Genomic DNA, 27,487 nt, shown 5'->3' with positions numbered 1-27,487 from the left:
ATTTTAAACAGCTGACACTAGTGGTGGTGGTAAGTGTATTACACTTCTCTCAAGTCTTTAGCTGTACCTTTATTTTGATCCATCAAGTCATATATATTTTTCAGACTGAGTAAATTTCATTTTTGTATCATAAACGTAGATCATCGTCATCATCTACATCTTTCAATAATTAACATGTGACCATGCCAGTGTTTTCCCAGCTTCGGTCCTATCCTGTGCTGTTGCCAGTATCAGGTTAATTAATGTGATAGTATTGGCCGTACGCACCTGAAGGCTGCCTCTTACCAAGCCCAGCTCTCTGCTGTGCAGTGACTTTGCTGTGCGGCAGCAAAAAAAATTTGGCAATGCCGATGTGTGCTCAGAAATGTGACTGCAGGGTAGACGGACGTATTTCATGGGTGTCTGCGTAGCTGGTTTGCAGCAGCAGGAACCTGATGACAACAGCTCATCTGACCTGTTCTGTCCAGCCCCGACGGACAAGCCCCACCAAAACACGCTGCAGAGCTCAGCCTGGGGTAGCCACAGCATTTTGTCAGGTGGCACTGGCAGAAGCAAGCAGGAGATATTTTTGTACAGGTGGATGCACAGGAAGGAATCTCTGGGACCTGTCCTTTCTCCAAAGGAGAAATTGTGAGAATGGTTTATTTTTTTACTCCATTGAATTTAGTAGAGAGACAAGGGCGCAGTCCTGGAGCAACGCAGCCATCAGATAGCCCAGCATTTTGCTCCCCCAAGCTTAGCATCTCTAGTCCAATATTAAGGAAACCGGAATGGTGGGGAGGACTTCATACAGAACAGGTAAATCACCCTCTCTGAGGGAGGTATTCCTGAACTGATGTTACCTGCAGTGATCATCTCCCCTTGGAAGGCGCAGTGCTATCCACGGCGCGGTGTTGGCAGAGGTATCGGTTGCCTCTTCTGTCATAACGCAAAAAAGAAACTATGCTCACTGCTGCTATTAGCATTCATCAGGAGGTGAAAAACTTGTCAAATGATAGTTGAGTCAGCTCTGGTGGTGAGCACATCCCAGACACGGCACATCCTGCAGCATCCCTGGGCTCATGTCTGGGGGCTTCTGCCCTCCCAGCTAGCAAAAACCACGGAGGTGGGCTTGGGTGAGTTTTCCTTTGGGGGTTTTCATTTATATTCGTTTTCTCCTGTGCATAGGAAAGGTCCTGTCTAAGCGCTGTCTCAAACAGGAATTTCTGGATCTGGTAGGAAGGGATTCGAGAAATTCCTAAGATAGGATCATGTCTTATGTGCTTAGACACTTCATGACAAGGGGCAGGTGACATAGTCCCATGCTCCTGGTTTTGCCAGGTGACCCTGTGGTGTAAAGTGCATGTTTGGTCCAGGCAGCAGAGACCCATACCTCATCGCCCAGCTGAAGCATCCAACACCAGTGAAATTTGCAGAACTCCTTCCCCTAGGAGGAAACTGTGGGATACCAGAAATGGTTAATTTTTTTTATTATTATTTTTATGAGGAGAATGAGAAAATACAGCATTGGGAAGGAATTCGTAACAGAGATTATGTAAACTCTGACGTTTCCAGGTGTAAACCAAGCTCAAAATTACAGGCTTCAGGGAGAAATGTTCTGACATACTTTCCTGTCTGTTGTATATTGCTTGTGACTAACTTTGAGTAACAGCCGTTTTGTAGACAGGCTGTAGATCAAAACTGGAGCAGATCCCATAGGACACTACTGGAGGGTGCAGAGTGATGAAAGACACCTCTTCCCATCCGGCAAAGTTTCTCACCACGTATCTGATGAGTTTCTGTTGCAAAAGGCGTGTTTCCAGGTTAATGCTGTATGGCACAAGTGGCGTAAACTTCCCACGTGGGTTGATGTTTTATATTACCATGGAGAAATGAGGTGTTTGGTTGGTGCAGGTCGCTGGTGCCAGCCCGTCCTCTGTCTGGCTGTATCTGCTCATTGCCTGCCGAGGTCAGGAGACAGCTGCCCAAATGCAGCGCTTATTTCTAACTTGCACAATTTGTATCACCTCCAGTTCTGTCTCAGGATGAAGTGTGGTAGTCCCACAGCCAGAAGCTGGGTTTTGGCACAATCCAGGTCTCAGAGTTCAAAGCAGCGAATACATCCAACTACCTCCCTTGTGGTACGACCGTACGGACATAGCATAGACGTGGTTATAAAGAGGATCTTGTGCCGCTGGTGGGAGCAGATGGGACCCAAAGGGGGAGAACCATGAGGTGGCTGCTGGTGAGGAGCAGGTCTGCTAGCTGCATGGAGAGATCACCCGATGCTAAGGCCACTGTGCAAAGACCAAGGGGACAAGTCACCAACGTCCTAACTCTGGCGCTTCTCAGAAGTGCAATGTATGAATGAGTTCCCCAAGACATTTTCACCTACATTAGGTAGGAGGAAATGCAGAAGAGAGGGATGTGACTTCAGCACAGACCCAAATCTTAGTTCTGATGTCATCATCAGGTCGGGGAAAAAGGGAATGGAACTACAGAAATGTGTTTTCAGTCCTTTCTTATGAAGGTTCCCCATTCAGATGTAATTAAGCATTCCCTGGAGCGCAGTAGGATTGTGAGGCTGGCTCCCATGCCATCATTTGGAAAGGTGACTTGGAGGTTAGAACTTGTCCTGAAGTGAATATTCAGTAGAGGAGAGTGAAACAGCAGGCCCACTTACATGAAAACAGCTGTCCTGGGTCCCAGCTCAGCTGCCCAGTCACTGGCCTTTCAGCTGCCATCGCTTTTTCTCCCTGGCAGCCTATTTACCTATCGATGTAAAGTCAGCCATTGGAGACCATGGGCACGTCTTTATCTCATCTGCCATCTTCCCCTTTGAGCCTGGTCCTTGTGTCAGCCCTCAAGATGACAGCTCAGACTTAAAATGTAGCCTCACAAACAAGGGAAAGGAACCCACCTCAGGTTGGCCCCGGGCTGCTAGAAAAAGCAGGTTTTTGCTGTGTGCTTGTGGCCATCTCCAGGAGTTTTGAGGGTCTCCAGCTATTTTGTGGTCCTCTAAGGACTGTGCTTGGTCTGAGATCTCACAGCCTCTTCTGCTGGTGAGAACAGATCAAATGCAGACTCTGGACACCTCTTACACCCTTGGCTGCAGCTATAAAACTCTGTTACGGGGAGAGCCGGAGTTTTCCTTCTGATGTGATGACAAGGATCAATTTTTCTCCCCAAGGTAGTGCTGTTCACATTTGCTTACACTGAGGAGTAAAATGTGGTGTCATGAACACAGCTTCAAATACTTTGAATGTCTTGCAACAGAAGATAAATTACCGACACGTCCATCACGTACACTTAGATTACTTTGACCAGCTGTACTTTATGCACCTTTTTTTAAGAAAAAAAATTGATTTTCAGATATACATAGGCTGTGCATTTAGTTTATATATAATGCAAATGAGGGGAGAAGCTAGCTAGAAGCAAACTCAAGAGTTTAGGTTGGCTGTTTATAAGGGTGACATTTCTTTAAAAGATGTTTTCTTTTTTTACGCTGCACATCACAGGGGTTTTAAATCCTCATTGACTTCTGAAAACACAGCTCCAGGAGGAGAAAGGATGATATATTCTTAACGAGTGTGTAAAGTATACTAGTTTTAAAGACAATAAACGCAAGGTCATATTAGGGCAAAACAGTTAATTACCCACTTCATTATTGTCAAGGTTAATACAGTATTTGAGCGCAGAAGCTGTTTTTCATCTCCTTTTGGAAACAAGGCAAGACAGTGTTTCTTACAGACAGATCCATTATAGCTTATCACCGCAGGACAGACTGCTACAGAAACACCATGAAGGATGTCTACTGTCACCGAGCCCCAGAGCAAACGCCAAAACTGTCCAGAGAGCAATGGAAATGAAGTGAGAGCTACAGCCTCAGAGTACCACGCTTTAATTCACAGAGATTGCGCCCCATTGATTTTAATGTATGACGGTAACGGTAGCATAAAATTCACTGGCACTCCTTCATCTGTTGTAACATTGATCCCTCCTAAATTGCACAATGCGCTGAAAAATGTCCTTTAATAAACATGGGGTATCGACTATAGCAAATCCCATCTTTCCGTGGTGAACCCAGTGAAAGCTGCACCTGCGGTAGGGCTCGATCTCTGGTTTTCATGCATGCCGGGGTGTTGTACAGGTTCCCATTACATGAGCTCAATAGACAGAAACAGAGGCCTCATAAATCTTAGCCCATCAACCTTTGTGAATAATGCTTTCGGTTTAACTATCTACTTTACCTGCAGCAACTTTGCAAATTCCTTAAGTTTAAAAATTTGGAGACCAGTATGTGGTTAAAAAAATTAGAAAAAAAATCTATATAAATAGATATAGAATATATATAAAAATAGAATTCCCTCCTTACATGGAAACACGAGTTGGTTTTTTCAGTTTATAAAGCCTTTAAAATTGCAAAAGCTAGTCTGGTTCCTATGAAACTAATTACCAGGATAACTGTGTTTCTATCACTTTTGATGTAACCTTTTTCTGTTACGTTTTCTTCCAGGGTTTTTGTTCTGCTTTTTAAGTTAGAGCTAGAATTTCCCATCTTTCGTGATTTCTAGCATTGTATTTCAGTCCCAGGAGGTTTTTCCTCTGCTCACCGATGCAGCACACAGCCTGATGCCGTAACCAGAGTCTGCATTCCCAAACTGAGACCCTCACATCAGCAATTTGGTCTTTCCACTGAAGTCGTACCTTTGAACGTGGGTATTTCTGACCCTGGTGCTCACATGAGGCTTTCAGGTTTGGGAGTTTGGGCCATGGTTATGGCAGTTCTCAATCTCTGCCTTCTTTCTGCAAATATTGCACTTCCCAGGAAAGCTGCAGGTGCTGGCAAGCCCCCAGCACACACTCTCTCTGTAGCACATGACTTCAGGGCAGCTTAACATGGCACAACGTATGTTTCATTCTTTATAACATCATCTGTGATTTTTTTTTTTTGATTTTTGATGCTCTGTGGGTATCCTTACAGAGCAATTACTCTTGTTACTCTTATGGAATGATACCTGCTTTGGGATATTAATTCAGTTTTTAAGCCTAGTAAATTGTTCTGCCCTCCAGAGAGGCACCCACTGTATTTCAGATTTGTGTATAAACATCTTAAGTCCTATTCGGATAGCAAAATACTTGACAGGATATTTCACAGGGTCTCAGTGAAATACTTCCTAAATTATCTGCTGTATGGACACTACTGTTCTTTTGATAGGAATACCGCTGTGTGTTCCCTTGGAAAAAAATCGAGCTCGTAGCGGCTGTCTGATTTAGCCAGAGGGCCATCTTACCAAGATGTATGTACTTTCACATAAAAGAAGTGTGAAATTCAAAACCAAGCCAAAGCAAATAGGAATATTGTTGTTATTAATAATAATAGATAGTTATCATAATTGATAATAGTTGTTATTAATAGTAATAAAGTACTGACTATTCTGTAGAAACTATGCCTCTGGAATAGGTCGATTTTATCTTTTTTTGCACTGACCATTTTAATTTGCTTGTGGAGAGGAGCCTGAAGCAAATAGGAATTACAGTCATCACCCTTGCAAGTCAGTGTTTGCCAGTGATCGTCCTGAAGGTGCTGGGAGAAGAGGAAAGGGGTATAGTTCTTAATCCCCTTAACTTCATCAGTTGGGATGAGACAGCACCGAGGTCTCAGAGCTAACCAAGACTGCTTCGTCAGACGGGTGCTTTGGTGACAAATGCTTTTATTTTGAAAATCTGAGTTTCCTACAAGATCATTTTACTATTAGTACTTTTTTTTAAATCTTCATAATCCAAAAGGTGAGTCCCAAGCATGCACCTGTCTGCAGAAAATCCCTAAATCGCAGGGTTTTGTCATCAATGAATTCCCTAACACATAAACCCTCAACTGCATTCTTCTCAGTCTTCCTTCTGAAGGTATCTCAAACGCCTGCTTCCAGAGAGCATCTGCTTGCAGGAGCAGAGGGAAAACTCCTCTTTCCCGAAACCAAAGAGGCTGCTCCACTCCCAGGGGCTCCCTCCGGCTCCGAGGTCCTTTTGTGCCGACACAAGGCAGGCTGCTCCAGGAAACCTCGCCTTTGTGAAGGCCACTTCCACGGAGATTATTAAATTGGCATTTTACTCCTTGGCATGCATTTGCACAGGGGAAGCGAGGTGGCAGTTGGGTATTTCAATCTTGTTTTCAATTACACGCATTTCATTGTCGAATGTTGCTGGTTTATTATGTGATAATTAAATATGAATGATCACGCAGTCATCCTGCCAAAGAGGCTGTAGCCGAATGAAACCAATTCCTCTCGTCTTGCTGAATGGCTTCGGAGGCAAAAGGAGTGATCTATTTGCTGTCCCTTATTTTTGCTGTCCTATTGTTTCAGTATCACTAGCTTCAAAATAGCAAACTAGGCAAGTAATTACGGACATAAATCAGAGCAGGGATCAGTGTGAGGTCAGGACTGCTTTGCTTGTAGCCTGGCTTTTCTCAGCTGCCTTTTGCTGAATAACAGAGAAGTACGTTACTGTTAACTTCGTGAAAAAGTGATTTTATTCATGATAAAATGCATATTTTGACAAAGTTTGAACCCTTGTGTGCTTTCAAGCAGGGGTTGAGCAGTCTCACCATGCCTGGAGCAGAGCCTCCTCCGTTGGCATTGCAATGAGTGAAGGGCCAGTGGCTAGGCTGGATGCCACAGTGGGCACCTGATATGCCACGGTCGGCATTCGATATGCCACGGCTGGTGTCTGATATGCCACGGTCGGTGTGCAACATAGGCAGGCTGCAGCTCGCAGAGGGACATCTCCTTGGAGTGACCACAGCGACTGTTTAAAAACTCGGCAAGTTAAATAGGGTACAGCCGTAGATATTTAGCCAAAGCGAATCAGTAAAGCAAATGTGTTTTCGGTAGAGCCGCGCTGATTTATGACCCTGGTCCTTAATCTGTACATCTCATTCTTGTGGCGTGTTCATAAACGTGAAGCGGCACTCATTGGGAGTCAACTGCTGAAAAATGGATGCAACCACGTGTTACAGCCTTCAGACGGTACTAGCTAAAAATAGTCGGTCTTTCTTGAAGGAGAGCTGTAACCAAGCACTGCTCACCTCCCATCCCACCAGGGATGTTTTGGACAGAGAGGAGTAGGGATGGGCAGAGGGTTGTGGGCAGTCAATGGGAACAAGTTCACGTCTGCGGTGCTCCTGCACACTTGTCATCCATGGCTGGGGGATCTCTAGAGGACTTTGCAATATTAGGACACAGTCAGGGCCACCACCACTGCCACCACATGGCATCCGTGATGTGGATGTCTCAAAGCCATGGTTTTGCACAGTGGTTTGCTGGATGCTGTGTATTGTAAGAAGGAGATGTAGTTTTCCCTCTTCCCCAAGTGAATGATTTTCCTTTAGCTTATCCATACCCTGTAAATCAGATTCAGCCCACCAGTTTAGCTTGATGTAGACAACTGAGTAATAACAAAAAATAAGTGCTGGTTTTAAAGGTCTCTACTGTTGGCTGCTGAACACACACTTCTTAAACTGAGCTTTTTAAGAGTGACTTGGGGTTGCATGCCAAATCTTAGCTTATGATGTACACTGAATTTAACCCCTCTTTGTTTATTCATTTCTGCATGTCCTGTTTTAAGTATTTACTGAGGGTTTTATTTCTTCTAGCAATGGATTATTCTGAGGTCCATGACTGAAGAACATAACACATAGCTATGGGTACTTCTGGGTGAATCATAGACTTTTCTTTCAGGTGGTTTTCTTGGTCAGATACTAAACCAAAAATCAGTATTTAATCAAAGCAATTTTTTGTTCCCAGACTATTGTTAGAGGAAATAAACCTCGAAAGGATACTTCAATCAACGGCCTACTGGAAGAATTTGACAATATCTCAGTGACACGATCCAATTCCCTGCGGAAGGAAAGTCCTCCCACCCACCACCAAGGAAACACAAACCATGTGCCAAGGCACCAGGAAGAAAATGGTTATATCACATATTCCCAGTATTCCAGTGAGTCAGACACTACAACAGACTATGTCGTAGAAAAATATCGAGACAAGAGTCTTTACGGGGAGGAGTTAGACAGATACTACAAAGGGAGCTATGCCGCCAAGCAGAATGGGCACATGATGAAGGTGACTTCCCGGGACATCTATTATTCAGAAGTGACACCCCTGCAGTCAGACCTTGCCAGGTTCCTCCCAGATTACCATGCACACCTGGAGACAAAGCCCAAAGCGCTGGAATACGGCGGCCTAAAGCTGGAGTATCAGCGCATCCCCAGCGGATCCTCCCTGGACTATAGAGATCCCTTTCCTTACACCCCGTCCCGCGCGTCAGTGCAGAGCGAGTGCCCCAAGGAGAGACTGGAGTACAGTGATGGCGACTGGGGACATGGCCTGGGCAAGGATGACTACGACAAGAGGCCGAAGTCATCCTACGTGGACCCAGCGAGTCCTCAGCCAGCGATGAGGCAGAGGTCCAGGTCAGGCTCAGGTCTGCAGGAGCCGGCCATGCCCTATGGAGCAAGCGCTTTTAAAGCACACCAGCAAGGACATTCCTACAGCTCCTACACCTACCCCCGCTTGTCCGAAACTGCAGCAGGCATCCCCAAGGTAACGTGACATCCCCGGTGACAGTGCTGCCAGGGAGGGATCACCCTCTCCAGAAGGGCAGTGCAAAAAATTAAGAGCAAGGAGCCGTGCTTGGGCACACGATGCTGAATGTGGCCAGTAATGACCTGGGGAACTGTGTGGCTGCTGCTTGGCAGGTGTGAAAACCCACCTGCGTTACTTGGGTGTCTGAAAATGGATATCGGGGACCAGTAGGTTTAAGATGCTTGTTGAAAGGCAGGTTTGGAGATGCCCAGCTTTCAGGGGTTTTGCTTGGGATTCCAAATAACCCCAAGTTCTTCAGCAGCTTTTGTAGCGTTAGGAGTTCATACACCTGAACAGATCTCAATGGGAGGTGGAAAGCTGATCTGGTTTGTATATCAGATACTTTCGTATTTGATTTGTTACTGTGCAAGGCTGAAACCTCTGTGATTTAATATTTATATTGTATTTATGCTATATTTGCATTACAAGGTTTATTAACCCTTTGCTGCTAACGAGAGTAGGGGTTTACCCCTCTCGGCTTTGTTTTTAAGCAGTGAAATTAAATCAAAGGAGCTTATCTCACTCAGGACATGTTAGATGTAGTTTAAAAAAAAAGGGTTAAGGTGCAAAAAAGCTCCTCTGCACAAATTTGTAGCCTGCTCTGCCTTTTCTGCGTCACATGAGGAATATTACCCATACAAGCTGTCCTACCCCATTCGCAATAGTTTGCTGGAACTATTTGTTCAGTTAAGAGAATAACACTTTTCTTACACGTCTAGTCACATAGCTACGATTATGACCTGCTTAAACATCTAATATTCTGCAAGAGATGTTTTTTTCTTCAGTGTAGATTGCACTGAACATTACCGAGTTCCCCTAGCAACGGGTGCCGAGATGATAGCTCATTTTTCCAGGACTGAAAGTCTTGGGTTGCTGTGACTTGCCAAATGTGCTGAGGTAGGTAAGATGTTAGTGGTGAAATCCACTCTGCTGTTCAATGATCATCTGAACGGTGCGTTTTCTTACTGGCTCTATGCACTGAGAACATGGTCCTGTCCAGCTGCAGACCCAGAAGAAGCCCCAGGTCTCTGAAAATCCACGCTAGCCCTATGGGGGAGGTATACCGGTGTCTTGCTTGCTCAGGCTTTGGCTGCTTTGCTGATCCTGGGGTGCAGAGTTATGATCAGTGCCTCGCCGTAAAGGGAGAGCGATGCATTTTTATTCCACACTGCACTGAAGCACAGAGCTGGGCTTTGGAGGTGGAGGATAAATTGTGGGGGGAGTAGAGCAGTTACCAGGCCTCTTGGCATGGCATTCCCGAGCTCAGGATGTGGCGGGAGGGATGCGTGTGGGTAGTTAACTGTGCACCAGAGTGCGGGATTAAATACGGATTCCAGAAGTTGTGAGGAAAGCCTGGAATGGGCTATCTGCCATTTCCTTCATTGAAAGCAATCATTTTGTCAGAGTTTAGAAAGGAGAAGGACAAATCCAGTAATTCATAGACTGTTGCGCCTGCTCCTGCCAGTTTTAATGCATTCAGTAGGGCAGAAGACGAAGGTATATTTTACAGGACTCAGAGCATTCCAGACACATTGAAAAATATCCCATTAAACTGCAGTAACAACTTTTATAAAAAAAGTTCCCTCTGTGCAAGATTCATTGTGAGCTGTTCCTCTCCTCAGAGCATCAAAAACACTCCTACAGCCTTGGTGTATTGAAACTTGATGATTCACTGTTAAATGCAGCAGTTTCAATTCCCAAACCCGTCCACAGCTCCTGGAAGTGAATAGCAGTTTCTTGTCTTGGATGATAGCTGAAGAGTCTTCTTTTCAAGGAGGCATTAGTAAGATAATGGTTGATCAAATTGGCTTACTAAATGACAATCAGGTCTCAAATCAGATATTTTACAAATGAGATTGGCTTTAAAGTATAATTAAAAAGGGGAGAAAGTAAGCAGTGAGAAAGTCTGCAGGCACAAATGTATGGCTTCAAAATGCATTTAACAAAGATATTCATTTTAGCTTGTAAATGTGAAGAGCAGACGTACTTCAGTATTATTTGCAGGTGATAGATGTCAGATAAATCAAACGTCTGCCCTGTTTCATCATCAGTGATTTCAGAGACATTACATCAGAAGACTTCCCACTGCGCTGGGCTTGGCCACCACCATGCAGTGGGACCATGGAGGTGTAAGAAGCCGGAGGCTCAGATTTGGTCCCTTCCAATCCAACCCGTGTTACACACCCGCTCTCTCATTCCTGCAGCCTAACTCCAGTAACACTTGCATGGGGTCGCAGCATCTGCTCTGTTACCCTCATGACACAGAGATTACATCCCACTTTGTTCAGCCGAGTCTCCTCAATATTGTCCACACAATATCAAACTCATCCTGCCAGGTCTGCTTATTTTTGGACACTCTGTCCTACATGTTTTCCTTTTACCCTTCTCTTCATCGCAGGCAGCCCTCAGCTTTTTGCACCAGATCTTGTTATTTCAAAGCTCCTTTCCCTGTCATTTTTTGGTAGCATCTCTCCGTGACCCTCTCCTCTCCCTCCTCCAAGGGGCCGTGATTTCTGCTGTCCCCTTCGCTACCTCGTACTGCTGTAACGGAGCAGAGGTCTCTCTCTGATCCAGCTGCTGCTCAGAAACTCTGTTTTCCTGCTGTGTAGTTTGCAGGCACTCTGCTCCAGGAGGACATTTCCAGCCTGGTGAAGGCAGAGCCAAGCCTTTGCTGTATCAGAAACCCTCTCCTTTTTCCCTTGTTTTCTCATTCACATGCCAGTAGCTTTCCACAAGCAGTGCGTGGAGCAGGGAGTCTCAGAGATTTCCACTGGTGAAGGACCAGAGAGTAACCTTTCCCCTTGCAATCGCCGTGTGGTTTACAGATCGTCCCTTCCACACCTTTTCCGTCGCCAAACTGAAACCTAATCAAATGGAAATCCCTTTTACGTTTACTGCAAGGTGAGCCTATCTCACCGGGGGCTTGCCGCTCCCCGAGGAGGATCTGGGCTCCGGCTGCAGGGCTGCGGCTGCCATCTCTGCCGCAGTCCCACCGCAGACTGCGTGGGGACACCCGCTCCGCTGAAAGGCTGCCCGAGCAGCCTGCCTTGCAGGGAGGGTACCCCTTACGAACAAGCAGGTCTTTCCACCCCATGCAGTACAAAACAGGCATCGCTATCATCAGAGTGGAAACAGAAATGAGTTTAAACACGGTGTTACGTACACCTTTTAACAACGAAAAGACCCGACTGCCGACGTAACCGTGTGCGGATGCGGGTAATGCTGCGAACCAGTGAAGCAACCCAGCGGCAGCTGGGTATCGCCTTGCACCGCCGTGCTGTGATGGATGTCGTGTCAGAGCTTCAGCTGCTCCTTTGACCTGATCTTGAATGAGCGCAAGACTGGCTTCTTCTTTCCTTTGTAGTATTTAAAGCATTTCCTTTCAGTAGGTGACTGCATTCAGTAGCAGAAATAGAATTATTAGCGGAATAATGTGTGCTCGATTTTGCCGTGATGTGAAGCACTGCGTCAGGACACAGCCTCGGAGGAGAGGTTCAGCTGATGTACTCATTACAGCTCCTGATTTTTTGTAAGATTTCCTGGGATTCAGGACGTGAATGGGTTTATATTGTACTGCCATGCTAACCTCAAAAAGCTTTCAAGAATTCTTAGCAAGCACACTGAACCCCTGAATTTTGATTTTAAAATTTCACTGCAGAATTTACTTTCGCCAATGTGTTAAATCGTAGGACGTGCTCAGAAATATCAGGCATAGGTGAAGCCTCAAATAATTTGTTAGTGTGGATTTATCCAGCTTGAATTTCTAGACAAGGCTTTCCCCATCTCAGTAGTTAAAAGAAAATGGTGTATTTACAACCAAAGCAATAATTTATGTGTCCCTACGTACAGAGATATATAGGACAGGGCTAGATTGAGTTTCCCTCCTTCCACCAAACCATCTGAGCACTTTTCTGTGTTAATTAGTTTGGCAGATGTAATGTCCTTCATGAAATTCATGGTGTCTCTGACCCTTGTCTATTTTATCGCTACCCCTGCCTGACAGAGTAAGTGACATGATGGCTGTAATCATGTGGATGTTTTGCTTAAAGAAAGCCAGCACCCTGGGAGGCAGCTGTAGAACACCGTTAGGTGCTGGCTGGATGCTCCCTCTGGCTGGTAGCTGTCAGCGTGCGTGGCTCAGACGGAAGCAGGCTCCGGCTTCACCTTTCCGAGGGAAATCTCGGAAGCAGCCCCTCTGGAGAGGCATTCCCTCTTCCCTGCTAAACCTCACGAAAAAAAAATAACGACAGGCATGCCAGCTCACGCATGAGGTGGGAAAACGCTGATATAATATTGCACTCGGAGGCTTTTCTCCCCACACCGAGGCGACGCCAGCTAGAAACTCCTCCTCGCGGTGCAGCAGCCTACAGTGATAAATTGATGCTGCGGCAGATTTTTTTCTTTTTTTTTTTTCTGCAGTCTTAGCATAAAACGGTCAAATGATGTTCCACCGCAGAATTCAATTTCACAGTTCAGTTGGGTCCTTGATTACACTGCCAAATTCAGATTAATGTGCATTTAACTAACATGGATCAGGGACTCCTGGCCGGCAGCCAGCAGTAATAGTAGCAACCGTGAGCTATGTAGAGTTTGCTGCTCTGTCCACCCCTGTGCAGCGTCACTGAAATTGATTGATTAAATGAACTCATTGCCATAATTATTTGTAATTGTGCTACATCATGAGCCTGTGTCAAACCACCCCCCTGCCCTGAGATGCTCCAACACATCGTCAGGAGTCACATATGTTGTATCGTAAATGAGGAGATGCTCTTTTCCAGGGGAAAAAAATGTATTTTTGTTTTGGGTGGGGTTTTTTTGTCTTACATCCTTTTTTTTTTTATTTTTTTAGTTTGAATGGAAGCAAACTGTTATGTTTGCAAATGTGAAGTAATCAGTGTAAGAAGCTTAGAAAAGCTCAGAAAATAACAAGAAAGAGAGGAATCTGCAAATGAACAAGGCCTCCCATCAGGATAATTTCTTCTCTGATTCTTTGTGATTTCAGATAAAAATTAGTGGTTTCATGACACTGCAGTTAAGTACTGTGTCACTCTGGAAAATGATTTAAGAAATGGTAAATTGAAGTAGGCTCCTCATCATACTCATGTATACAGTCACTCAAACAGCAACCAGTAGCAGGGCAAGGCAGGAGATGACAGGGATTTCAGGGTACCACCGCCTCCACAAGAAGAGGTTGGGTCATCCCTGGATTGCTGGAGGAAAGCATAAGAAAAGGCTAAGGGCTGAGAGTCAAAACCCAGGAACTGGTATTTGAAAGGAAGGACACAAACTGGAATTTGCCAAAGGGCTGCCGGTTGTGAAAGGAATGAGTTCTTGGAGGAAACGGCCCAGAGAGCCTGCAGGGCCCTGCAAATACAGGGCAAATACACTTTTTGGAACATATGCTTTCTTCAAACAAAGATTATTGTATCTACAAACCTGGACAGAAAAATGGACCTGAGATACACATGAGATGTCGCGGTCTTCCCTGGCCTCATTTTAGTGCTGATGAGAGCACATCAGCCCAATGGTCTAAGTAATCTCTTTTCAGATACAGGGTGGCAGTGTGGTGTTGAGAAGGAGGGGTACGTGCGGGAGCACGTTGTGCCAGCACCCGCTGAGGACCTCTGGGGATGCTGAAAATGAACCGAGTGGGTGGACAGCAAGAAACCTGTCTGTTCAACTGCCATCACTCATCTGCTTTTGCGTTGCAGGTGGATTATGATCGAGCGCAGCTGGTCGTGAGCCCACCGCTCTCTGGATCAGACACCTACCCCAGGGGCCCAGTAAAGCTACCTCAAAGTCAGAGCAAAGTCAGCTACTCAAGCAGCAGCTACCAGTACCCTCTGGTCTACCACAAAGCGTCCCACTATCACCAGCCGTCTCTCCAGCCCAGCTCTCCCTATATTTCCACCGCCTCCTACCCCAGCTCCCCAAGTATCACGTCAAGTGCTTATCCTCCACCCAGCTGGGGATCCTCCTCAGACCAGCAGCCCTCCAGGGTGTCCCACGAACAGTTCAGAGCTGCCCTGCAGCTTGTGGTCAGCCCTGGTGACCCCCGGGAGTACTTGGACAACTTCATCAAGATTGGAGAGGGCTCCACGGGGATTGTCTGCATCGCCACTGAGAAGCATACGGGAAAGCAAGTTGCTGTGAAGAAAATGGATCTCAGGAAACAGCAGAGAAGGGAGCTGCTCTTTAATGAGGTACGTTTTGGGTGGTGCAACGGGTTTTGCACATGGTAGGTTCAACAGGAGACATGGGCCAAATGGCAACCTCAAGAGACAAATTAATATCTGTCTAAAAGAGGTGGTGAGTCCCACACACATCTATGCTGTATAAGTATTGTATAACCAGACCGGTTTCAAGTAAGCTATATCTCCTCCTGGGTTTAAACCTGTAACACAGTAGAAAGGCAGAGGAAACAGCTAAGAAATCTATCAGTTGGTCTATGCAGCATGGCAGCTGCACAGACATAGCCCGGTTGCCTTTTTCTGACTTTTTTCTTGTAGTTTATTCTTCTGAGATGGAGGATCCAACTAGCCTGACTATTCAAGAAGCATGTGCACCATATTCTGGCACATACATGCTTTTTGTTTCTTCCCTCCTTCCTCTCCTAACCATTAGCAGCCTCTGTGCTTTCTTAATGGTTACCTAGCAAAGAGCTGCTGGTCCCTTTTGCGTAGAACCATCTGTGTTAATTCCCACATCTCCTTTCCTGAGCGGCTGCAGCCAGTTCAGAGCTCACAACTGCTTATGGAAGACTGTTTTCCCCATGTACATTATTTGAAATTTAAGAACACTGGTTCTCACTTGCCCATTTTTCACCCAGTTGTTCGGTGCTGAGAGTTCCTTCTACAACTCAAGGAGTTTCTCCTTTTTTCTTTCTTACTCCTTTCAAGAAGCTAGTGGTGTGTGTTCTCCGCTCTCTTCTTGAGATCATTTGTGAATATGCTGATCAACACCAAAAACACTGCAGGTCCCCAGGGAAACCCCTTGTGAGACCTAACCTTTTGATTCTGTCGTTTGTTTCCTGTATTTTAGCTATAAGAGCATCTTCCCTCAGCACGTGACAGACTGGTTTCTTTAAAACCTTTAAAAACTTAACCTTTTTAAATTAAAATATTTGTTTTTAACAAACTCCATACAGTTCTTCTTTACACAGTCCATGACCGTACTGGGTAGTTTGGCTTTCTTTTGCCTGTACTGGAAGACTGCACTGAATTGTGTTGTGGTAGCTGTAACCGAGCATCTCTTGAATGGTAACATCTTGAAGCAGGACCTACATGCTGTGCAGGACCAAGCTGCTTCCCTGACGCGCTCCAGTCACTCGTGTCATCTGAAAATTTCTTTTCAGCGGTGCTGAAATTCCTCCAACTATAATGAAGCCTTCCCTAGCTGTTGCTTTCTCTCCTGATGGCCTTTGTGGCATCCCTCAGTACCATGGGGGTCATGGTTGCTGCCTTGGCTGGGCTGCTGTTACTGTGGTCCCAGTTCTGTACAGTCCCTTTTAGATGTGGGATTTGAGTTATCTTAGGAATATCCCCTGTATTACCAGCACTCTGTGAAAATTCTGTGCAAAGCACCATTTAATACATGATGAAGAAGACTTCGATGGGTTGAGCGATTGATTAGGTAAAAAAAAAAACTCTTTTGTACTGAAAGCAACTGGCAATAAAAAAAGCAGTGAAATAAACAGTCCTGTTCCTGCCGTCTGAAAAAAACCACAATTATCTACCACTTACAATTTAGCAACTAAAGATTCTTGCTTCTTCCTGATGCATTTATGATGACTGTTATTTTTATGTAAATATATTGATTTTGTTTATGCGTTGGCATAAGGATTAGGGAGGATGTGATTCATAGCAGAACGTTTGCTAAGCACAAAGAGAAAAGTACAGTGAAAAAAGGTCAAAACAAGTGTCAGATAATGCTTGTAGCAATCCACATCTCTTCTTTTTCTTCCTCACAGGTTGTAATCATGAGAGATTACCATCATGAAAACGTGGTTGACATGTACAACAGTTACCTTGTTGGTGATGAGCTGTGGGTTGTGATGGAGTTTCTGGAGGGTGGCGCTTTGACAGACATAGTGACTCACACCAGGTGGGTTGGGTGTGCTGTGCCGGGGACCGGCAGTGGAAAGCCCACAGCGTAAGCCGGGCAGAAGGGAGATGCCGTGGCTTTTCCTTCGTGGATGCCTGCGGAGCGTGCCCTCCAGACCTCACCTCCTGCTGAGGGAAGCTGGGTACCTCCTGGCTCTATATATGTATTTTGATATAGGTATAGTTATTGCTGTATATTTGTATATACATACAAAATAAATATATACAAACACAAAAAAATACAATATACATACATGGAAAATACATATACATAAATATGTATATATGTGTATAGCTATGTATGCGTGTGTGTGTATATACATACATATATGTACACACATACTGTAGCATGCTCACTTTACCAGCATAAAGAAGGCACTGCAGATGAATTCCTATCAGTACCAGCATTTTTTTAAACAGAAAGGAAAGAAATATCTGAAAGGGCTTTGCTAATGCTTTAGGAGGTAATTTAGCAGCAACTCGACTTTTATCCACTGCTTCCTAAAATGGCAAAAAAAAAAAAATCTTCTTTTCCCTTTCTAGTGATCTGTATTGTTGTTTCTGCTGTCATAACTACGTCAGTTCTAAGGGTGATTTCTCTCAATACTCATAACCCACGTAACCACACTGTCAGAAATGTTAACTGCAAACCAAGCCTAAAACATAATGGGAAAAGTATTTTTATACCAGAATATTTGTGCTTACGGTAGAGCTTGTTCCCATATTTCAGTTAATATCGTACCTTTAAAGAAGGCAGTTTGCCAGCACAAAAGCTGTAGCGTATGGATCTGCTCTTTCTCTTCTGAGTGGAGACATTAGATTTTACAGCCCTCTTTACATCTGCTCTTCACTCATCTTTTCCTGATAAGCAGGATAAAATGAGATAGGGAAGAGGAATTCTTTATTTAATTTCTTCCTCTTGAATAAAAAAATCAAAATTTCCACACTAAACCAGTGGGAGAATATTTAGGTGAGCAAGAAGAAGAGCAAGGAATAGTAAATGAGAAAATTCGTCTTCTCTCATAGTTTAATGATGCTCTTAGATCCTACCAAAAGCAGAGCTGTAATGCAGCTATTTTATTTTTTAGCATTGCCTTAGCTGATGTGCTGAAATAAATCACAATATGCAAGTCGTTTGTTAGCTACTGTGCCCCAAAACATTAAAAGCTCTATCTTTGATATTTCTGACAGGAGTTTAACAGCAAACAGATGTTCCCAGGACACTACTTCTTAAGAGCTGTCATCTATTTTTTAACTCAAAAGTCTTTCCTTAATCTTCTGGGTTTTTTTTTTACATTGCATGACCTTCTCTCAAAGATTTTGCTAAAATACTGCAAATGGCACACAAAGTTAAAGCAGACATCTCCACGGGTGTTTTTCTGCTCACGCAGTAGAGCTGCTGGGGACATCCAGCGATGGGGCAGCGGTACTGGGGTGCACGACCCATCCCGGCCATCGCCATCACGCTGTGGCAGACGGCTTCTTCCAGAATAGGGTTTTGCACACATGCACAGAAATGAGGACTCTTGCTGTTTATTTTTCTACTGAAATACTCTGAATATTTTTATAGAAGGCATAAAAAACAAAGAAGTGCTCTCAAAGAGCTACACCCAGGGCCTGATGTTTTGTCTGCACAGTTAAGAGTGTTTTTTCTCATATTTATTCCATGCCTGTTTCCATCCCAGCAGTGATTTACCCTCCTTGGCAAGCAGTGAGTTTACTGTAAATAAGGCAGTTCCGTTATTTCCCAGAGGGAAACAGGCTACATCACATAGTACATGCTGCTTTTTTAGTGCTGCAGAGAGACTTAGCCAGACCTCGTTGCAGAGTTATTCCTCACCCCTCAGCTCCCCTTTCTTGACAGAAATAGGACCAGAGAGTCGCCCCACGGAGCCATCGCCTAAAAGATCTCCTGTGCCTCTTCGCCCCAGCTCCCCTTTCCCGCTGTCTTCATTAACCCTCAGCTCATTTTTCCACCTTGCTGTTTCAGGATGAACGAGGAGCAGATAGCGACCGTCTGCCTGTCAGTCCTGAGAGCCCTGTCCTACCTGCACAACCAAGGCGTCATCCACCGCGACATCAAAAGTGACTCCATCCTTCTCACAAGTGATGGGAGGGTGAGCGCCCAGTGGTTCCCCTGCTGTCTCTTGGGCTGGCATGAAAACAGCTGTGCACGTTCAAAGCGACACTAACTTAAAAAAAATAAGCCAGGCATGTGAAAGCAAGGGATGTGACCTGTGAATAACTTGTTGGAGAGCTGAATCAGAAAAACACAGGCCTGGCCAGTGATTGACGTCTGCGCTGCATGCAGAGTCCCTGGGCGGGGGGAATCGGAGCCGTCGAAAGGCAGCGGCAGGAGAAACTGTGCCACATGGGTGATGGTTGGGTGACAGGAGACCTTCTTATACGCTGCACCACTCCTGCTCTGATGCCTCTCAAAAATACTTTCTTTTTACTATGTTTCATTATCATTTAATTAGCAAGCTTCTATACATTTGCTCTGTTTTTCCCAAGCTAGTTAGGAAGCTAACATCAATCTGTACAAATAGGAAATACTCTGCATTACTCCTGAAACATTCCCCTGATGGCGAGAGTAGCTTTTACCATAGGTACACTTAGAAGGTGCTTGGTGATCCATGTTTCACACTGCCATTTGCTTGGATGGGGTGCTGCTGCCAGTGAATTGCTCTTTGTGGTGTTAATGAGTGGGGAGAGAGAGAGACAAAATGTTGCACATGACCTACTCAGTAAGCAAAATTAGAATTCACGCTCAAAAAAATGTTACTTCAGCAGTGTTTAGTCCCAAAGAAATTATTATTTCCTTGCAAGGAGAAAGGTGGGTTTGGGCGGTGGTATTTCTAGGCATACGCAGCCGTAAGACTTGAGGCACCTAAATCCTGGGGTACCCAAAGGCTTAGGTGCGGGGAGGCAAATCACTCTTAAATAGAAGACCCTAGTTTCTGCTTAAGTTAGGCACTACTTTGCATCTCATCTTGGGGCCCCATTGGGATAATTCGGGTAGAAACTAATGCACTCATGGCCAGTGAGTCCCATAAGCAGGGCTTTAAGGGTTGCTCCACTGACATTACACACCTCTCTAAAGCAAGACTTAGCTGGTTGGACTGGAACCAAATCTAGATCTGCTCCTTCAGAAGGTAAAACTCTTGGCTTCCTCGGCCTGGTCTGATTTTCTAATCAAAGACTCGCCTTTATAATTCAATTCCCACTTCACCAAGAAAGAGGGATTTTCTCCCTGCAGCAGTCACAGGCTGCTCCTGTTAATCCCGTCAAGGAAAAAAAATTCCACGTGTGTAGGAGTTTTCCAGTTGCAATTTTAATCCATGTTGCTGAAATAGCATCTGATCTGCTCGTGGGATCTGCATACAGTGCCTCATTATACTCATTACTCCAGTACTTATTATCTGCATTGCAGATTTCTTCATGGCTGTGTTGTGCAATTATCTTTTTTTAGAAAATCATCGTCTTTTATGTACTCGAATAAGCAGTAGATATGCAAAACCTCTTGTGCTCCTACAAAAGAAGATTGGGCTCTGCTTCCAAAATACGTGTTATTTCTTCCATTCTTCATCCTGTAAAGTGAAAAATACATTTAGCACAGAGAACTTGGCTCTTACTGGCTTTGTTTTAGAAATACCAACAATCATTTCATAATTCTGTTAAAAATAATACCCTTGGTTTTGAAAAAAGTAACGTCTGCACTGAATCCTAAAGAAGACATCTTAGTGCTGATAATAAAACACTGGTCTACACAATGCAGGGATTTATACACAGTCCCACTTTGGTTGTCCGGGGGCTCTTTGGACTCACTTCGTATCCCCAGGTGCCGAGTACGTGACTGGACACGTGCGTTACGGCCCTTGGCCATGGGTCAGCAGTGCAGAGTTGAGGTGATGGGGGTTAGGCTAATGTCCAGGGCAACCCTTATGATAGCTTCTAGGCCTCCAAATAAATACTTGGAGGGGAAAAAAAGGACTTTTAGCCTTAAGAAACAAGCTGTTTCTGGAAGGGGGTGATGCCACCGACAGGCAAACCCGCTTGTTTTGGTTGGGGAGCTGGAGGAGTTTTCACCTTGGCGTTGTACAGCAACAGGGAGGGGGAGGTGATAATTTTCCATAAATTTTTGTTGCAAGAAAAAAAAAAAACTGGCATAAAGGTATGAGCAGGCACATGATGCAGCAAGAGCTGCTCTCTGGAGTGCTTGTGTATCCCATTATTTCTATTTCAGGTCACTGCCACAGCGACTCAAGGACAGTACCATCTTTAATTCCCAAGCTCCCAAGCAAAGGGAGCAGGGCCCCTTGTCTCTTAAAACTGTTTTGGAAGAATCTTGTACCCTTACTTGCTTTCCCCAAATTAGCTCCCCTGCTACATAAAGACAACAGTTTCATTAGTGATAGTGCACAGTGTGAGGTCCTGGTCTTGAAAACAATCATCGGCAGGGGGATTGCTTTCTGTGAGGGTTAGATCATGCTCTCTGTGGTAAAAGAAAGCAGGGTGAATGCCACTGGCTTCACCTGTTTTCTGGCAAACTCACATATGTAACTGCTACAAATAATATGAGTGGTATGTATCGCTTGGAATAGGTATAGTCTTGAATAGCAGTATACATACATAGACTACAAACATGGGGTTTATCTATATGCAATAATAGATTCATTATAAAACACTGCCACTTCAGAATTTTTTGCTTTCCTTCTATTTTTTTTAAATAGCCTAAGCCATTTATCACCTCCGCATCTTTCGCTGGTGGAGAGGCAATGAGCTGTGACAGGTGATCTTAGTAACGAGCACCACTGCCACTCTCTCCTACGTCTTTCCCTTGCCCTCATTTTAATGAGCCACGCGTTCCCCAGGCTGTATCGCCGTCTCCAGCCACGCTTCCAAAACTCTGCTGCTGGCCTGTCCCAGGCAAACACCGCAGCTCCGTCCCTGTCCCTGCAGCAGCAGATGGAGGTGTGTGTCTCGGAGGAATTTGCCTTGTTCAAGAGAGGCTCTTTCTTTATTTTTCAGATAAAATTGTCTGACTTTGGGTTCTGTGCCCAAGTGTCAAAGGAGGTCCCCAGGAGGAAGTCACTGGTTGGGACGCCGTATTGGATGGCACCGGAGGAGATATCCCGCCTGCCCTACGGCACGGAGGTGAGTACAGCCGGGCACTGTGCGGACCCAACGTGGCTGTTTTCCCTCCATGTCATGGCTTGGTCAACCCCACCGAGCCCTCTCAGAGCTGTGCAGTTCAAATGCATTTACACAGCTATGCTAAATAGCAGCAATTCTGTCTGTTTGCCTCAGAGTGCTACAGCATGCCTTGTCTTAAAGTATTTCTCCAAGACGAAGTCATTAAATAATGCCTCCATTTAGCGCCCTAAACAATGTAAAGCCTTTACATAATTTAGCTTGAGTGTGCTGTATTAAAGGAGACTGGCATCATAGTCACACCATGAATGACCCTTTGATGATCTTTACTAGCAAGCCTGCAAGCTGGAGCTGCCGTTACAGGTGTCTACACCTGCATATGCCAAACCAGCAGCCAAATCATGTGCCCATACTGCACGGCCAGGTCACGTCAGTATTTGCACAGACCTGCAGGCAGAGATCCACTCTGCTTTCATCCAGCTAAAGCCTGGGATCTCCTTCCTCCGGAGGGGTGCCAGCAAAGGCACAGGCATGGCCCTGTAGGCTCCCAAACCCAGGAGCCAGCTGGGTGGGCTGGATTGCCACCCTCGGTTGTAGCATTCGTCTCCACATCAGCTCATGCCTTGCAGTCATTCCTCTCATTAGTTGAGCGAGATGGGGGGAAAAAAGCTTAGCTGTGGGAGCTATTTTTAAGCACTACCAAATGGTCTGAAAAAGTCAATTCACACATTTTATTTTTTTTTTATTGGAGCCCTTCAGATGAGACCAGAAAGCTGGGGACCCAGCAGCTCTGCAGTGCCATACCCTGTCCCTTAGGAAGCTCTGAGTCACGGCACTTGTGCGCTGCCAGCCTGGGCAGAGCAATCCCTGGTCCAGCACTCAGCCGTGACCGTGACGCACGCCTCCCTGCAGGGACACGCCTGCCTCTTCTCTGCGGGGGGAGCGGGGGCAGCTCTGGCCTGAGACTGCCTATAGTAACAGCTACAGGGAGCAAACCTGCAGGACAAATACAGATAGATACAGCTTACACACATATATACGTACACACACAGAGAGGGGGAAATGAGCTGCAGCCTGAGACGCTGCATCCTCACATCACGCAGCAGGGAACCGATCTGGCACAGGCAGGGAGCGCGCCCACCCACAGGCGAAAGCACCCTGCAGCATCAACGGTCACCCAGGACATGTGGCATCGTAGAAGACATTTCAGGGATGATAATATCAGCTATTATTAGCCCATTAATAACACTAAAGAGATTATAAAGTGACTGAACTTACGGCTACATTAGGTTTCCCCACCAAAAGGGAAAGGGGGGCGGGGGGAAGAGGATTTAAGCTGAAGGATAGTGTTGGCAAAAGAGCAAAAGCAGTAATTACAGTCATCAGAGGACTGGGATTCTGGAGCAGCTCTGCAGCAGGCCAAGACTAAAAGAAAGAGGGGGAAAAAAAAAAAAAAAAAAAAAGGTGGGGGTGTGTGTTTTTGTGTTCTGTTTGGGGTTTTTTTTTTGCCTGGGTGTAGTAAGTGCACGCTTGCATTTGCCTTGGGGGTCTCAAATGGAGTTCCTGTAGTCTTTAAGATTCAAGGGAGACAGAGTAACTGAAGTCACAGCAGCCGAACTGTACTCTGCTCGCCCACAAGCTGCACCTTTCTGCAGCACTGCAGAGCCAACCTGGGGTAAACAGTCAGTGGGCACAAAACAGTGCAGCTGAAATGCAGCGCAGTGGGGTGCAGCCAGCCTCTCGAACGAGCATGCCTCACCAGTGCTTCCAGTGCACATCACCTAAACCATGCAGACCCAAATTTGTAAGTTGCTTCTAATTTATTTCTTCAATGCACTTACTTACTGCTCAGAAGAAAAAAATTGATGGCAGCTGGTTAAAAAAGAGGTATGGTGATGGCTGACCAGCCTCTTGGCTTAGACTGGACACAGACAGCAGGTACAAAAGCACGAGCCAGCTCAGAGGTTTGCGTGAACCCCAGTGTTGAACGCGTCAGCCCCATTTCTGCACCACCAGCGGCATTCACAAACACTGTGTGTTACAGGTGGATATCTGGTCGCTGGGCATTATGGTGATCGAGATGATAGACGGCGAACCTCCCTACTTCAACGAGCCACCGCTGCAGGCCATGCGCCGAATTCGGGATAACTTACCACCCCGGGTGAAGGACATGCACAAGGTCAGACTTTCCATAAGTTACGAGGGTCTTTCTTATGCGTAGAGATAGTTAATAAAAACCATAGCCACATACTTCCATGTCTAAAGGATAAACTGCATCTTTAAGGTACCACCTTCAGCAGTGGGTCCTGCATAGGACAGGTGTGGGGAGGATGTGAGACCAAAACCATCAGCAAATGGTAACTTTTTTTGTGCCTGGTGCTGGCTTTGGTTTTACAGCGAGTGATAGCAAAAAGGGAGCTGGGCAGACCCTCGCGCTCCCAGCGCTGCCCACCCTGCCCGAGGACCAGAGCAAGCTGGCACGTCAACCCTGCTGCGGGTGGGTTGGTACATCCATGCCCAGTGCCAAAGCCTTTGAGTCCCTCCCATACATTGATGCTTTTGTTACCCACTGCATGCAAAGCTGTGCAGTGTGGGCTGTTCTGCATCCCACCAATGCCCAAATGCTTTCAACATTAACTGCACATAGAAGACGCACGGCCCTTCAGCTCAGTACCTCCGTTGCCACAGGAAAGCTCAGTGTCCAAGAAAAGCAGTGTGCACAGACCCAGCACAGGCTGGCAACAGGTGTCTTTTTGCCCATCCTTAACACCAGTGCGATGTTGCAGGTCTCCTCGGTCCTCCGGGGCTTCTTGGATTCGATGCTGGTGCGAGAGCCCTCACAGAGAGCCACAGCACAGGAACTGTTGAGACACCCCTTTCTCAAACTGGCTGGGCCCCCTTCTTGCATCGTGCCCCTCATGAGGCAGCACAGGCATCGCTGAAGCCGGCAACTTTTTGGGAGGAGGTCCGTGCAGAGTCTGGATAACGGCCACGCAGGAATCCCAGCGGTTGTGTGGGAACCGCGGGCAGGGATGAGCAAAACCTTGTGGAGGAAAACCAGCCCTGCAGAAATAACGTGGTGTATAAAAACCCAAGGAGGTGCTTTTTGGGGCTGTGAGGGCCCGGGGAATGATCCTGACCCCCAGTCGGGTGGCCACGCTCCACCATGGACCACTGCTCCCCAGCGCTGTTGTCTTCTCGGCCATCCAGGCAGAAGGCGCCAAATGCAAACATGGTTGGAAAGGTAATTAGTAGAGGATAGCACAACCAGAGTGAAACACCAGAATTTTATTGCCAGCTACAGCACTTCTATTGCAGAAGAACACTTTTCTGACAAAAAAAGCACTTTTTATCTCAGTGATAGCAGCGCAATGTATTTTGCAATGAATTTGTAATTTTCTGTACAGTACGTTTTGATAATTTGCAGTACTTTGTCATGTAACTGTTGTGTTAGTTGAAGTAATAAGTGTAACTTAGCAGGAATTTCAAAAGATAAAGTTTGCTACTTTTTTAACCCTTTTGAAAATAGGAAAAAAAAAACAAAACAAAACAAAAACAAACACCCCACACCTTTAGGAAATTAGAAGGTTTTGCAGATTTTTCCACCTGTGGGGGGGGGGGGGGCGCTGGCCCCGCCATCACGGCAGCCTGAAGAGCCAACAATAGCTGGTGCTTGTGGGAGCACTGCCCGTCTGGCTTTGGGCGCTCGCCCTCTCAGCGCTACCGGTGACACAGTGGCAGCCAGCGCTGCTGCTGAATGTTAGCGGTCGTCAGGGTCTCCCTCCCCATTTCTCCAGCGGTGGGAGCTTAACGCATGCGGTGTACGTTTCCTCAAGGGGCATCTTCTCACGCCGTGGCGGTCCCTTCGTTTTATGCCACCGCAAGGTCAGTTTTGTTATATCACAAATATCTCCGTTATTTCTGTCACGCTCTGGAAGCGGAGAGGGACGGCAGGAGTCCGCCCACCCGCCCGCTCAGCGGGCATCCTCCGGGGCTCAGACAGACCGTTGTGATGCGTTACGAGACGCTTGCCATATAGAAGAAGTCGTGCTGCTGTCTAGACCTTTTTGAATGTTGATGCAACAAGTTGACTACTACGGTACAATTTTGTGTTATTTGTTGGATGACTTTGCATGTTAACTGTAGGCCTAAATAGATTTGCCTTTCAAATTTTTAGAAGTGCTTCATAATTATTTCAATGATAAATGAATTTTATTTATTAATGATTAGTTCTTTTTAATTATGTATAATACAAAAGCCATGTTTTTCAAGGGTTTTTTTTCTTACTGACCTCATTTTACAATATCATTAAGAAACACAAAGCCAATTCTGTGAAAACACAGTTAGTTTCTTTCTTATTACAGCATTTCATAGTGAATAAATTAATTGTTATTTATTGTAGTAAATTATAATCAAACAGCTAAACCTGGCAGGAGCTGTTTCTTAAAGATCTTCCTCCATGACAAAAGAGTTGCCAATAGTAAAGAAGCTCCTTTAGCACCGCCCTTAAAAAGTTAAAGAATGTTTGAAGGCAGAGAAACAATTTTTTTAAAAAAAAATAAAGAGAGGAGATAAATACAAACTTGAACATTGCATAAATGTTCTTACATCTGTGTGTCTCACTCTCCGCTGCTTTCTCTTCTTAACCCTGTTTGCACATTTTAAGAAGACTAAAGAAAATGTGTTTGGCCCCCGCCGCAAACACGCGCCCGGTACCCACCCGCCGAAACCTGGCGGAGAGCGCAGCACCCACGGCCTTCCCAGGCGTTTCTATCGCGTAGGCTTGACAACTCAGGAAAACAGGCTGCACCAGTGAGGGCAGTGACGTACAGGCGAAACTGTAACGCTGGCCACAAACGGCAACTTTTTTAACCATCTTTGAATAAAAAAGGGGTTGGGGTTGGTGGGGGGGTTTCTTCAGTATTCAGCACATTTTAGGCTGTAGAAGTGAAGAATTTTCTGCAACTTTCTTATCATTAGATACTTTAAACAGTGTTCATCAAGTTTACTGAAAGTTTTGTCGATTTCAGAGGGGTTTTTTGTGAACACCAACTACTGGTGAGACAAATGCACATGCAAGTTAAATAAATTAATTAATAAACGCTTTAATTTTCAGTGTGTTGGTTTTTTTTTTTTCCCCGTGCCCTGTTTCTATTTTCCAAATTTGACTCATTCACACAGTACTGGACCAAGCAAATAACAAGAAAAAAAAGAGGATCCTTGTATATATGTGCAAGACTCTCTCTCTATACACAGACACATATTTAAGTGGGAAAAAAGAAAAAAAAGACTTAACAGCTGTCCCAAGCACATCAGACTTAACAAACAAGGACCAACAGGCTGGAAGAGGCAAAAGAGCCCCCACGTGACTGGGAAAAAAAAAATAATCTTTGGTTTGCCGTAAGGAGACAAGTGCAAAGGTTTAGGGTTTGCAGTGCCATGGGGTGTGGGAAAACCAAGTAACCTATGAGCTCATTACCCTAAATACATCACCAAAAAAAACCCCAAAGTGAGGGGAAAAATAATGGAGGGAAATAATCGGTCAAATCCATATCATCAGCCTTTGCAAAACCGCTGACGTGGAAGACTGACTTTGTTTCTCCCTGG

General features: G+C 45.5%; 1 protein-coding gene across 1 annotated transcript in view; it reads left to right on the top strand.

Moving 5' to 3' along the window:
- PAK7 (p21 protein (Cdc42/Rac)-activated kinase 7) overlaps nucleotides 1–24,822 on the top strand; it is a 39,009-nt gene extending 14,187 nt beyond the window's left edge. Inside the window, exons 2-8 of the mRNA XM_009700789.1 lie at nucleotides 7,785–8,582; nucleotides 14,336–14,827; nucleotides 16,594–16,727; nucleotides 18,717–18,843; nucleotides 21,758–21,883; nucleotides 23,925–24,059; nucleotides 24,667–24,822. Of these exons, the coding sequence (XP_009699091.1) occupies nucleotides 7,785–8,582; nucleotides 14,336–14,827; nucleotides 16,594–16,727; nucleotides 18,717–18,843; nucleotides 21,758–21,883; nucleotides 23,925–24,059; nucleotides 24,667–24,822 (1,968 nt within the window). The remainder of the gene's footprint in view (nucleotides 1–7,784; nucleotides 8,583–14,335; nucleotides 14,828–16,593; nucleotides 16,728–18,716; nucleotides 18,844–21,757; nucleotides 21,884–23,924; nucleotides 24,060–24,666) is intronic.
- The last annotated feature ends 2,665 nt before the right edge of the window (nucleotides 24,823–27,487 follow it).

Source organism: Cariama cristata, unplaced genomic scaffold, assembly GCF_000690535.1.
Source record: "Cariama cristata isolate BGI_N322 unplaced genomic scaffold, ASM69053v1 scaffold14535, whole genome shotgun sequence".
In the NCBI taxonomy this organism is placed as follows: Eukaryota; Metazoa; Chordata; class Aves; order Cariamiformes; family Cariamidae; genus Cariama; species Cariama cristata.
The sequence above is the reverse complement of the archived record's forward strand: the minus strand, read 5'-3'. Positions and strand labels throughout refer to the sequence as shown.